The sequence below is a fragment of the Polyodon spathula genome, chromosome 30 (assembly GCF_017654505.1).
Source record: "Polyodon spathula isolate WHYD16114869_AA chromosome 30, ASM1765450v1, whole genome shotgun sequence".
Classification (NCBI taxonomy): domain Eukaryota; kingdom Metazoa; phylum Chordata; class Actinopteri; order Acipenseriformes; family Polyodontidae; genus Polyodon; species Polyodon spathula.
The window spans coordinates 6,535,248-6,548,646 of NC_054563.1; the positions used below are offsets into that span (position 1 = coordinate 6,535,248).

Genomic DNA, 13,399 nt, shown 5'->3' on the forward strand with positions numbered 1-13,399 from the left:
TATATATATATATATATATATAAATAGATGGGCTTCAGCGAGTTTCAGAAAAATAATTCATCGAGTAGTTTATAAACCGTCACAGAAACCCGAGATGGAATTATATATAACCTGCACCCTCTGCTAGTCCTCTCCCACATGTGCAATATGTTGCTACAGTGATATGATAATAAAACACACGGGCAAGAAACAAAAAGCAACAAAGCATTTCAGAAATTTTGTACAACTAATTTAGAACAAATTTAATTAGAAAAAAAATACACAGAGGCAACTTTTCAAAATTCTTTCAAGGATTCAAGACATGAAGAAAAGCAGCACATTTCTTTAACTTTTAACTTTTACTGTTTTTCTGCTCAATTTAAAAGAAGAATGTTTTACAAGTGTGTTGTTGGTCTGTCATTCGTGAAACCCAGATAACATTTGTTTTGTGAACCGTATATTTTATGCATTTTTCACATTATTAGGTTTTTGCCCTTGTGCAATTTAACTAGCTAGTCCGCACAGATTTTTCTCTCACTTCAGTGAGGGAGAAATTGCATCTAGAGCCCCTTTCACACTGGCACTCCTACCCGGGTCCCAGCGACCCACCTCAGGATGTGGGTCGACATGCTTTGACCCGGGTTGAGCGAGACAAAATGCATGATGGCTGTTCGTAAGAGGATGAAATAACAAACAGCCACGCCTGACTGAAGGTTTCGCTTCCATAAGGAATGTTTCTGTTTAGCCATATTTTTGAGACACACCATGGGCCAGATCGCAGCAGGGATGCAATCACCTGCTCTAATTAATCAATCCAGAGAAGCCTGGATGGAACATTCCATAACAAGCTGCTTCCAAGGCATTGACACACGCATTGCGCACGTGCGTCTGTAGCTGACCTGCATGATACTGGGTCCTGTCCTGGGTAGAGCATGCCAGTGTGAAACGGGCTTAGGTAGTGCATGTTTGGGTTGGTATAAAAAACAAACGAAACAGAAGAAATACCCCCAAATTACAATTTCTGTGCATCACAAGACATGTTAGGTCCTCTAAAATACAACATTACGTCTACCATTAATTTATTCTTTGCAGCTGAGTGTCTCTTCAAAACTTCGTTTTAAAAATGAAAATATTCCAATATAGGAGACCAGAGATTTAGAGTCCTTTGCAGGAATGTCTTTGTACCATTTTAATAATGCTAACTATTACTGAAATTAAATTCCAAGAGAGGTTGACCATTTATCATTTCAGCACCTAGTCTTGGCTCATTAAAAAAAAAAAATATATATATATATAATAATTACAAAAACGTACCAGTTTCTAAGCAGTCCAAAATGCTGTACCCACACAGTTGACAAGTCTTTGTCAGAGGCCATGAACAACCAAGTTTCATTAAGATTGACAGTTCTAGATTTTAAACAAACAAAACACTAAAAAGAAGGAGCAACCAAATAAAAGTAATGTTTGCTACATCGGGTTTGAGGATTCCATAGACGTTTTAAAACGTACAAAATCCTCACACCATTCACAGGTGTAAAGTTTAAGATCAGCAGTTTTATTTTCATTCTTCTTCCATTAGATCCTTTAGTTTATTACTCATGACCCTGCCATGAGTAAGTGCAAGTCCAGGTGCTGCAGAGGTTTAAATGGAAGGACCATCTATTGAGCGCGTACCGGTGAGATGACACCAACATTGGCTGTCTAGCGGTTGCTCTTCGCTGCCTCCTTTGCAGCCAAAATGAGAGGAGTGAGACTGGACAGCGGCTTGGCAACTTTCAGGAACTGGTGCTAAAGGAAGAAAGTCAGAAAGACAATGCATCATTTCTACCAAAACCATGAACTATATGCAAGATTGGAGCCACCGAGAAGAAAGTTTAAAAACATACAGGAATTCAGCGGTTATCAAACTCAGGGAATAAAGAACCACTACCTACACCTTCTAGAAAAACACACATTTGATAGGAAGATAATCACTTCTTCAGAGAACGGCACGATGAGATGAGATAAGGAAAAGGGCCACAACTCGACGTTTTTATTTAGGGTTATTTCATGCCAACTCAACCAGTGCAGTTGCTCATCCCGCTCAGATTTTCCTAGAAAAATTCACCTGGAGGTTTTCAGACTCGCCGAGTTCAGAAATGATAGCCATTATTATTATTTTTATTTTTTAAATTTCCCTTTTGACCTGTGACCTAAAGGGTGAAAGGGACCTTGACCAGAAAAACTACCCTGGGTGCAATTCAGATGCTACTACCATCATGTCGGAAAAAAATACTAGGAGCACCCTACTCATTTCTGGCAAAATGCAAGACAAGGGGTAACTGGCGAGTTTTATGCAAACTTCAGCCTAACCTTTTACCCTGGAGGGGATGTGGGTCCTAAAATGCAAGTAATGCTGTAAGAACCTTAGGAACCAGTCTTCCAAATTCTGAGAAAAACTTTTGGTTTCAAGTCCCACCACTAAATTGCACCCAGGGTGATTTTTCTCGTCAAGGTCCCTTTTTCACTGTAGGTTGACCTTTGCAAGGTCACAGGTCGAAGGGGACATTAAAAAAAAAAAAATGGCTATCATTTCTGAACTTGGCGTGTCAGAAAACCCCCAGTTGAATTTTTCTAGGAAAATTTGAGATGGACGGGCAACAAAATGTCCCTTTTCTGTTTGAGGTGGCATGGAATAACCCTTTACAGTCCATCGTGCCACACACGATACAGTCTGCAAGAGTCAGCAGACAATAAGCTTAAATGGAAGCAAAGCTGCAAAAATAAAATAAAATTGAAAATTCACAGCAATGTGATAAATGTATTTGAAAAGTGGACACCTGCTGCTGTTGTAATCCTGAAGCCTTAGTAGATCTGCCTCTGTCCTGGTTTACCCTTTACTAGTGTTTCCTCTTTTAGTTAAACAGCGATGGATGTGTTGCTTGCGAATTAAGAATCTGACTGGAACATTCTAGAATAGGTCGACTTTACCAAAATGCATACAATGCTAGCACTGGGCAACTTTCATAAGCTTTTCTAAAAGGTAAACAAAACAGTGTATATTAAAATTTAAGGAATTTGTTTGGTAAACTTGAAATTAAATATTACTAACTTTCCTTGGGTGAACAGAGCAAGCACGTAAAGATCCATTCTGTTTGTTAATAAACACTGAGCTTTGCATTTCTGTAACTTGCGTCTCTTGTCAATAGTTACATAATGGCCCATGGCTATACAAGCACATGAAGGAAATAACAGACCTAATTATTGACTGCCAAAAATAAACCAACTGATATGCGTATGCAGTGCCACACCAGATAGATGCTTCAGATGAAAACACTCTGATCCTACCTGTACATTGTATTAGCTGGGTGTAACTGGCACAATACTACACATGTTCTGGGAGGGGTGCCCTGACGTTTGGAGCAAGAGAGTCTGACCCAATGCTGGATTCCATTGGGGTTCATCTTACCTGCAGCAGCTCCTTGGCTGAACCTCTTTTCTCCACATCCATTTCAAGGCAGCGATTTAGGAAATCTCGGAATATCGACGAGAGCTTTTCGGGATTCTGCAGCTCAGGTGTACCATTTGTTGCAATAAGATACAGTGCCTGGGGAAGAAAGGGAGCAGAGCTCAGATAAGAAAACATACAGTATACATACGCACACAATATGAAGTGTTTCTATTTCCATTCTTAAAGTGCACACAACTCGTTATACTGAAGTGTTCCACAATTCCAGTTTATTCCAAACTTTCTTTTTAACTGGACGCCAGTTTTTACTGTTATACTCAATTTTTATCTATTATTCAGTATTATCCTGGTACTATTTTCTAAGAAATACACAGTAATTTCATTAAAATGCTGTTTTAATTTTAACTCCGACATTGTAATACAGCAGATGCTTAGATGTCAGAGGATCAAGTAACATTCAACTGTGGTTCTCCGTCACTTCACAAGCTGATTATGTTGGTCAATCAAAGTCTGATTATTGTGGCAGTTGCTGGGCATAGTAACTACTAGCTTGATCAAAAACTAAATTGAAATACTTACACGAAAATATATTTTTAGTGGGTGAGGAATGGGGAGAAAATGTAAATCAGTTTATAAATATTCAAAAGAAAATGAATGTTTCAAAGTATACAAAAATAAAATAATAAATCAAGAATAGCAGAAGTGGGTCAACATGATTTGGCTGCTATTTAGAGTACTGGAAGCACTAACCAAATAAAGCAGTTGAACTACCCCACGCCTTGTAAATGTCCTGATTGAGATAGGCATTTATTTTATTTTATCTTTCTGCCAAGAAGTACCACTAGCATGCAGGAAACAACAGTTTTTATTATTCATATATCACCCTGAGACCTGTTGGAATAATTGACATTAGAAGTACAGGACCTGGAAATACTGTTTTTGTTAAAATCTCACAATCCTTTGAACAGTTTTACATAACTATCTGTACAGTGTTACTGTCAACAGCAAAGCTAAGTACGTGATGTTTAACAACACAAAACAACGACTTCACACACCCAGTGACCTCAATAAATGTTACTGTGGCACGCCACGAGCCGACCCAACATTCCACTTACTGTGGTAATGGGATAGGTAAAGCAGACCGACAGATGCTTCAGTTTTGAATGAGGAGGTATTGATTTCCAGATTACATACACTACAATTGATTAGATCTCATTTGACAGGTCCTTCCTTACACTAGAGTCTTTAAAAAAAAAAAAGCGCTGTAATGCATAGCTGTTGTCCTGACAGCTTAAACAGGGGAAAGCAGATTGTACATCTCAGGAACCTTTCAGTGCATTCTACCCCACAACACCACCACTTGAATGGCTTCACAAAAAAACAGTTTCTACCAAAGAGAAACTTTGCAGGTAAAAGCTAGGATGCAAAACAGGATGCAAGGCACCTGCAAATTGAAATCATAGAAATAGCAAACACACACAACAAAAGGACAGAAAGCCTGCAACCATCAGCGCCACAGTGTGCCGGGAGATGCCTACACAGATGTTATTTCAATGGCAGCAGACTTCATTTAAACATTACTAGAAAAATGTAGGTGTAGTCGTTTAAAATGAGAAGCTTCTTTCTGTGCCGCTGAGTTCAAACCAGTCTCCCAACACAAAAACAGGTTTCCAAGTTAAAAGCTTCCTAGCAGCACCAGCCTGCCTGTCTGGTCTCACTGTATGCAGTTGATTGTGGCAGACTGATCTATGCAATGGGACTCTGTAACGATTGCTTTTTGCTGGGGAGCGGGGGGTGGTTACACTGAAAATTATTAAGCAGCTGGGTGTCGACAAGCAGAGGGAGTTGAATGTCACATAGTTAATGGGTGAACCTGTGGCTGTTTGGTCCTTCATTATAAATCAAGCATACCAAAAGGCATCTACCGAAATGTATTTGTGATAGTGGCTGAGAAAATAAATTCACATTTATAAGCTGTATCCGATACCAAATAATCACCTATATAGCACATCTATATTAACTTTAGATGTGTCTTAATTGGTTATCTGCACGTTAACTAAACCATTTTATTTTGAGAAAAAACACAAAGCAATATGACATTTCATGGGGTCTCCTCTTTCAATGACTGAAAACCAGAAGGCAATTTTAAAATTGCCATGTTGAAATAGATAATTCTGTTCGGTCACAGACCTCCTGCTGTTTTTAGCGAGATTAAACACTAGTTTGTAAATATTAGTAGGTGTTTCCAACATTTGCTTGGTTTGAATGATTTAAACAGTATAGTAAAGCAATTTCAGAAACTCGTATATCACATTCATATTACTGCTCTTACCCTCAGTGGGTTTTCATTGAGATATGGGGGCTCTCCTTCGATCATTTCGATGGCCATGATGCCCAAAGACCAGATATCAACTTTGGGTCCATATGCTTTTCTCGTCACCACCTCTGGGGCCATCCAGTATGGTGTGCCCACCATTGTACTCCTCTTACTCTGCTCTGGAGTGATCTGAGCGCAGAACCCAAAATCAGCTGGGGAACAAAACAGCTAAATTAGACCTGCAGTTCGCTCAGCCTGGATAGCAGTAACATTTCGACTGCTGGCACTTCTCGATCACAATACGAAAGTGTTTATTATCTGTCAACAGAACACAGAGTTGTGCAAATCTGTAAGACACACAAACAGCACTTGGTAAACAAACAGATGAAGTCTTCATGGAATTGTATCTTTATCTTATAGAACAAGTATAAATATTGTAATTGTTTAAAAAATTTTTTTTAAAAAAATCTGTTTAATTATAGAAATGTTATAATTGCTTGTGTGGCCATACAATTTTTTTTATTTTTATTTTATTTTTTTTAAATTGGTGTAGTGCTACAAGTTCCATTGGAAATGTGCCATAACAAAATACGACCAATGAGGTTTCTTCATTTCGCTGTGGTCATGCAGCGAGGCAACAATGAGAGGACATATCATATAATAAAATCTTATTAAAACAATCTTCTAATTTGCTAGCAATAACAACTTGTGCAAAGTAACAGACTGCTTAAACTACCAATAAATAAATAAATAGTAATACAAAATATTTCAGAAATTGTCGTACGTTCTACATCATTAAAACAGGTTACAGCTATTGTTCAAACTACCCAAACACAAATTGGTCGTTATCGATCAGTTTTTAATATTTTATTCATGTGTGCATTTTCCATACCCTTCACGGAACATTTGAAAAACTGGGAAGGTGAAAATGCAAGTAGTGTACCGAATAATCTGATTCAGTCTACAAAGCAGCATGGTCTTTTACAACAGTGCCATCTTCTGTTAAAAGCTGTTGACTGCAGGATCAGTGTGTCGTCTTTTACCTCGTCTCTACGGAAGTGCCCAGGATATCTCAATTCTAGCACAGAGAGGTTCTTACAAAATGATCTACCATAGTAGATAATGGAACCATGATAGCACTGGACTGTCATGAAGTTTCACCATTTGAGTTACCAGCATCACTTAACAGATTATTTACATTTAAACATTTGGGGAATGGGATTTCAAGAGATACATCTACATTGTGAAGGCATATGTTTTGTGCAGTTTTAATAAACTTATTACATCATCAGTATCTCAAAAGAGAATTGTTTACACTTACTTAGCTTCACAGAACCATCCATTCCAAGCAGGATGTTGTCACTTTTAATGTCCCTGTGAATCACCTGGCTTGAATGAAGGAACTCCAGTGCTTGTAGGCACTATGGTAGAAAATACATTTCATTTATTTCATGTTTAACAAACTCAAAAGTATCTTAAGTCATATGAACAGCCAAGGAAGATCAGATGTTTTTTTATGCATTAAACCATGTATCGTAAATGCTGTAATACTGTTGCTGCAAAGTTTAATACATGTGGTTCAAGTATGCACTGCAGAGAAATGAAACAGTACAGCATGAGGAAAGAGTCACAGAAAAAGAGCATCTCCAGATTATAACAGGACAGTGTCAACTATAACACCATTAGAATGGAAGATTAAAAAACAATCAGATTTGGAATGTTTGTAATCACTTAGACAATCCATGCTGGAAAAGTCACGTCCAAAATGGATCCTATATGCAGCAACTACACTTCTAACTTTGCTGAGAGCGTAGATCTCGCACTCAGAATGACAAAGACAAAGCACTATATAATAACATATTAAGTACGTTAGTATCATGTTTTCATCTGTTTTTTTATTTCGATTTAAATGGCTTCCACTACGTGTCGAAGTGTTTGGGGCTACCTCTAATCAAGCTGGGAGTGTAATTTCTCTTGCACTCTTTGTATGACAGACCAGACGAAGCAAAGAGTGTGCGAGAAATACACTCTCAACTTGATTAGAGGTAAACCCTGAACACTTGTGCAAAAGAAGCACTCCAATTGAATTTAAAATAAAAGTACTCCAATATGAATCTGTGTAAGCAGGGATGGAAATAAACAAACAGTTTCATCCATTCATGGTTTTACTATGAGTTTAATAAGACGCACCTGAACTTGTCACAAGCTCACTGTACCTAATCAAGCTTGCATTAAAACCTGGAATGAATGAATGAATGAATGAAACTGCTATGCAATAGGAGTCTTATTTCCATTCCTGTGTAAGACTACATGTGTACATCACTGATGTATACATGGAATAGACCATGACTAAATGATAAATTAAACTATTACACTGTACAGATAGCACTGTATAAAACACCAAACTATTAACAGCCCTATTCCTGTCTAATCGCTACTTATTTTAAAACATTTACTAAAAAGAACATTTAAAAATTCCACCCATGCTGACATATTATCGACTGCAGTTGTTCTCTCACAATACACACTGAATGAACCGAAATGAATAAACTGATTTTGTCCTCACTTCACGGCACACGGCTGCTATCTGTGCTTCATCCATACAGGTTTCTGTCACAACGTCCGTCAGGGAGCCTCCTGCTAGGTACTCCATCACCACCCACAGCTCATCCCCTACCAGGTAACTGCACAAAAGAAAAAAGGAGGGGGGAAATGTGCAACAAAATGATTCAGTTTACTACAAATGGCTGTAGTTTCCTGTGGCCCTAATACTGGTTAATATTACAATTGAACTTCAGAGTTTAGATTTGTCAACAAAAAGCACGGCACTGTGGATCTGTCAACAAATGTGTTCCAGTAACAAAAGAGAACAAACCTACAGTAGTCCTAAAAAGACTCACCTGTCTAAATAGTTGACAATATTGGGGTTCTTGTTTTCCCTCATTACAAGAATTTCATTAATGATCAATTCTTTCTTGGGTTGCTGCTGTAAATTCATTTGCTTGATAGCAACCTAAAAAATGAATGAATGAAAATGAAAAAAAAAAAAAATGTCACTATAAAAACAAACAATTTAACTAAATGGATTAAAGTTTTGTATAAAGTGAAAATAAAAATCCTTTCCATTTTCTTACTCATCCGCTTAATGCTGTCCAATTTACAATTGAAAAACTGCATTAAAAAACAGAGTCTGGAATTCATTAATATTTATAGATATTATTCAACTAATGTTGCAAATGTCTATGAGGCTTCAAAATCTCCTTATGTCATAACATGCACATGTTAATCCTTTAAAAGAGTACTTAAAATGGGTGCCAGCTTAGACAACATCTCCACCCAGCTATAAAATGTGAAATAAAAGCCCAGTTTACTTATTTTATAAATACATATGTTGCGACGTGAATATTTATAAAATTGGTGCTTTTTTTATATTACACAGATACACTCTTGTTTATCTGAAACTCAAATCCAAGTACGTCCTTTGGACAAGACATCAAACCGAGGTCCTATTGCAAGTGATCTGAACAGGTTCACCCCCAAGTCCTTGGATAGAAGAGTCTGCTAAATGACTAAATCATAATACTATCTGTTAAAGTGGCCAAGTCAATTAACAGTTTTGGGAGGATTAAACATCTTGTTGGCTGCAATACGAATGCTTAACTAAAATAGCAAATATATTATAAAAAATATCCAAGGTCATGCACATCTGTCCCTTAGGTTAGCTCAGGTTGCTCAACCCTGCTACACATTACAGTGTGTGATAAGGGGGGGGCAAACTTTCCCAAAATGTAGCTCAAAAGAAGAGATTGAAAGTCTAATTAAAAACTGAATCATGGCACCTTTCTCAGATATGAAAGTCATTTCAAATGAACTTTATAACAGAAGAAAATTGCTGTGAGGGTAATTGGTTTCACAGAATCGTGTGTGATAACCTTTGCAAAGCGTGAGAAAGTTAATTAAAAAGGGAGACTTTTCGTGTTCTATAAAACTTAACCCTTACCTCTTGTCCGGTGGCAATGTCTATTGCTGTATACACAGTTCCTGATGCCCTGTTAGTAAAGAACAAAGATAAGATTTGTCAACATCTCAGTTAAACAACACATAACATACAGAGGAAGTGTGTTTAAGAGGGTTTCTTGCATAAACAGCAGTTGCTGTAATCTAGTATTCATCAGTTACTTCCAGTTTCAGATATGTGGAAAATCACACATTCATAAATGAATGTGCTACATAAATCATAGATCCTAGGAATGTTGCAGATATTAGATAGTTCTTTTTTTTGTTTGTTTTTTAAGTAGATACATACCCTTGACCAATTTTCTCAAATCTTGTATACTTCTTTTTGGGATCTCCGACGCTAACAATGCTTCCTGCAATGGAAAACAAGTCAAGTTCCTGTTGTGCTGAAGGGAGTGTTTGGGAAGTGTGATGGGAGGACAGTATCAGAGGATCCAAAAAAGGTACAGCAAGCTATGGTTGTTGTTGAACCACATAAGAAAAGGACTACTTAACTAACGGTCAACAGTGAAAGCCTTCGATAGTAACTTCACTCTGCACAAACGATAATGCTTCTCCGTCTAAAAGACCTTTACTGTAAAGCATCTATAGTGCATGGAAGAGACCAGCAGGCTGCCCATCGGTGTGTGGCATGAAGTAGAAAAACAAGGAGAAGGCTGGCATGTGACCGGAAGTATGCGGGTCTTGGAGAATCTACTGTATGCATACCTACGGTTTGCAGATTCTACAAAATGTGTTTCAAACTAAAAAGGTAACACAGCAGCACTGCACATGGATATAAAATGCGATGTTTCATTAACTCCCAAACCTCAGAAACATCACAAAAGGTAAAGTGCATTAAAACAAACTTGTTTTTCCTTCTCATCTTAATACAGTATGTGGTTTCACATACTGCAAATGGAATCAGAAGAAAAACAGAACCAAAAGGGAACAGGTAGTGACAAAATGATGGTTGGTAGAGCAAGTCGAGTTGCAAACCGTGATTTCTTACCAGCAGAGGGCGACCTTAGCACATCTGTAGCATGGAGCATTCAATCAAATAAAACTGAAAATACTTAATGCAATGTACCTATCAAATAAATAAATAAATAAATAAAAGCTGGTACATTTTTAAAGCAATCCCTCAAAGATAAATGTACAATTTTACTGCATTATTAACAAATCTCTGGATAACACTTGAATGGTCTTGTGTTGAAGATGATGCTGCTGTCAGACTTGGAACAGTACTGAACATTACGATTTTAGTTTTCAACCAACACTACAGCCAATGTGTTTATTCTTTCAAATAGTACATTTATTATTAAAATGCAATCTAGTGCATGTATTACAAGTACCACTTAGACTAAAAATAAATAAAAATCACTATGGCAACTGAAACACAACTTTGTATTTCACATATACCGATATTCTATTTATCCATTTTAAATAAACATAGGGAATAAATGCACACAACTGTGCATAATAATGCTGTAATTCTACCAAGTGTTTCAATGACATGTAAAATGTATCAGTGTCACCAGAAACCCGGGAAAGAATTGCAGTCTTTCACGTACAGTTTTGGTGTATATTATAATACATGATTAACAGACAAGACTTGTAGAACTAGCAGTGTATTTTAACAATTGAAGATGTGTTGAGAATAACACTGGAAAACTAAATAAAACAATTAAAACAAGTTCATTTTAGAATAAATTATTGTATACAGGAGTGCTTTTTTTATTTAATGAAAAAATGGGCAGGGGTGGAAAGGGAGGGTGGAGTCGGTCAATCTCCTTGTCACTCAAGAGCCTGTGCTTTCATTTGTTACAAAATGTATGTCGCATATTGTTTTTCTAAGAGTACTTGTGTTATTCTGCTCTTCCGCAAAAAATTTACCCTGTCTTCTGCAGAAAAAAAAACTTTTAAAATGTGACAGGCCGTTGTTGTATGTTTTGGTATTGACAATGTTTTGTTGTGTTTGTGTACTAGCGGTAGAATTTGTTTAGAAAAACTGAGGTCAGAAGTCTTATCAACCTCATGATATACAGGCAATCTTATTATCTCGTGCCAGAAACATGTACAGCAAGACTGTAAAACACTGCAGTTGAGAGGAAAATTATCATTCACTCTGTAGTGGGGAGCCATTGTTAAGAGACCAGGCTATGCGTGTGTTGCCTTATAAAAAGAATGCAAGTGCTAGTGGAGTGGCATTATGGGGCTAATGGGAGCCATCATGGGGCTAACGGGAGAACTGTAATAATATGAACTGATAACAGTGTACGATGTTTAAGCAGCATAACGTGGAGGTTTCCGTTTACACTTACGTAATTTTTCCAGAATTTCCTCATCTGACATCTTGGTCTTCTTCCTCAGCTTCTCTGCGTTCCTGGTGAGCGTGTTTGAGGGAGTGCTGCTGTTCTCCGCAGGTGGTGAGATGGGAGAGGTTGCTGCATCTTTAGTGGGAGGTGCTGGGAAGGGTTCTATAATAGACCGGGTATATATCTAGCAGAAAGAGGAAACTAAGTTAGCACTAGTAACAAGAAACACAGCAAACAGTTAGAAACATAAACTTCTGAAGACATACAGGGAATCATTCACACACTTGTTCGCCACTGTAAAGAGAAAGGACTTGTTCAGGCAATAGTTTGTCATTTTCTGGAACAAAGTGCAAATAGATCATTTTGCCTCCAACCCAAAGTTTAAAAACCGTGATGGGTCCTTTTCAATGTAGTTCTGGTGTAAAGCAACACACAATCATGATTCAGTGATGGTATTGTTTTCAGAGTTCCTTCTTACTGGAGCAGGGATCCTTTTGGGAGGGCAACTGCAGGGTTTCATAGCAAAACGCTTTAGGGCTTATCATGCACATGGTTGAAAATGGATGAACAAAAAAAATGTAAGTGCAGGCATTCCAAACAGGTAGTTTGCAACAGCATAGGCAGGAAGATGTGGTTCCAATTTGGACATTAATAATAATAATAATAATAATAATAATAATAATAATAAACACACCACTCAGCAGAACACTGCAGAAAGGCACAAATCACTGTAACAGATTCTGTTGGCTGCGACAGGGCAGAAGATAAACTAAGAACAGTCACATTTTATTGACAATAATGGCACCTGGTAGAAAAAGTATTGGGGGGGGGGGGCAGGGGAACACTGGAGTGGGATTTCACAGCCAGAAAAAAAAAAATCCAAAACATTTGTATTGTTTTGTAGGCTTTGCTCCCAATGGTCAAATGTGCTAGATCACGTACATCTTTGCTGCTTGTTCTTTTTCAATCCCTAGTTTAATTAATGTGCTATATCCTTTTATTCTCTTCCAATGTCAACCGCAGTTTTAAAAACCTCTAAAAAAGGACACATTTGAATGCAGCAGACAAATCAAGTTTAAAACACTTAACCCTTTAAGACCAAGCGCTTTCAGTGGGACACTCCCCCAGGACCAGGTTCTTTATGGCTGCAGTAATACTACCTTGATGTTGTGTGCAAATTACAAGACAGTTTCACCCGAGTGATTGCAACGACATAATACATGTTTATTCTCAGGGTCTTCAGAAGCAATAATGGACACTACTCACGATTATTTTCTCACTAAATATTTATAAAATAGTTCTCGTTCCATTATTAATCAGTAAGGTGGAAAAAAGAACGTA

The 13,399-nt window shown here is 37.5% G+C and overlaps 1 protein-coding gene across 4 annotated transcripts in view; it reads right to left on the bottom strand.

Annotated features, from left to right (window-relative positions):
• Positions 1-608: 608 nt before the first annotated feature.
• pak1 (p21 protein (Cdc42/Rac)-activated kinase 1) overlaps positions 609-13,399 on the bottom strand; it is a 43,199-nt gene continuing 30,408 nt past the window's right edge. For all 4 annotated transcript variants that reach the window (XM_041232817.1, XM_041232821.1, XM_041232819.1 and 1 more), the window contains exons 7-15: positions 12,065-12,242; positions 10,051-10,114; positions 9,745-9,793; positions 8,645-8,757; positions 8,311-8,428; positions 7,066-7,165; positions 5,760-5,956; positions 3,428-3,565; positions 609-1,767 (exon numbers count right to left, since the gene is read on the bottom strand). In XM_041232817.1, coding sequence (XP_041088751.1) covers positions 1,681-1,767; positions 3,428-3,565; positions 5,760-5,956; positions 7,066-7,165; positions 8,311-8,428; positions 8,645-8,757; positions 9,745-9,793; positions 10,051-10,114; positions 12,065-12,242 — 1,044 coding nt within the window. In that variant the 3' untranslated portion in view covers positions 609-1,680. The remainder of the gene's footprint in view (positions 1,768-3,427; positions 3,566-5,759; positions 5,957-7,065; positions 7,166-8,310; positions 8,429-8,644; positions 8,758-9,744; positions 9,794-10,050; positions 10,115-12,064; positions 12,243-13,399) is intronic.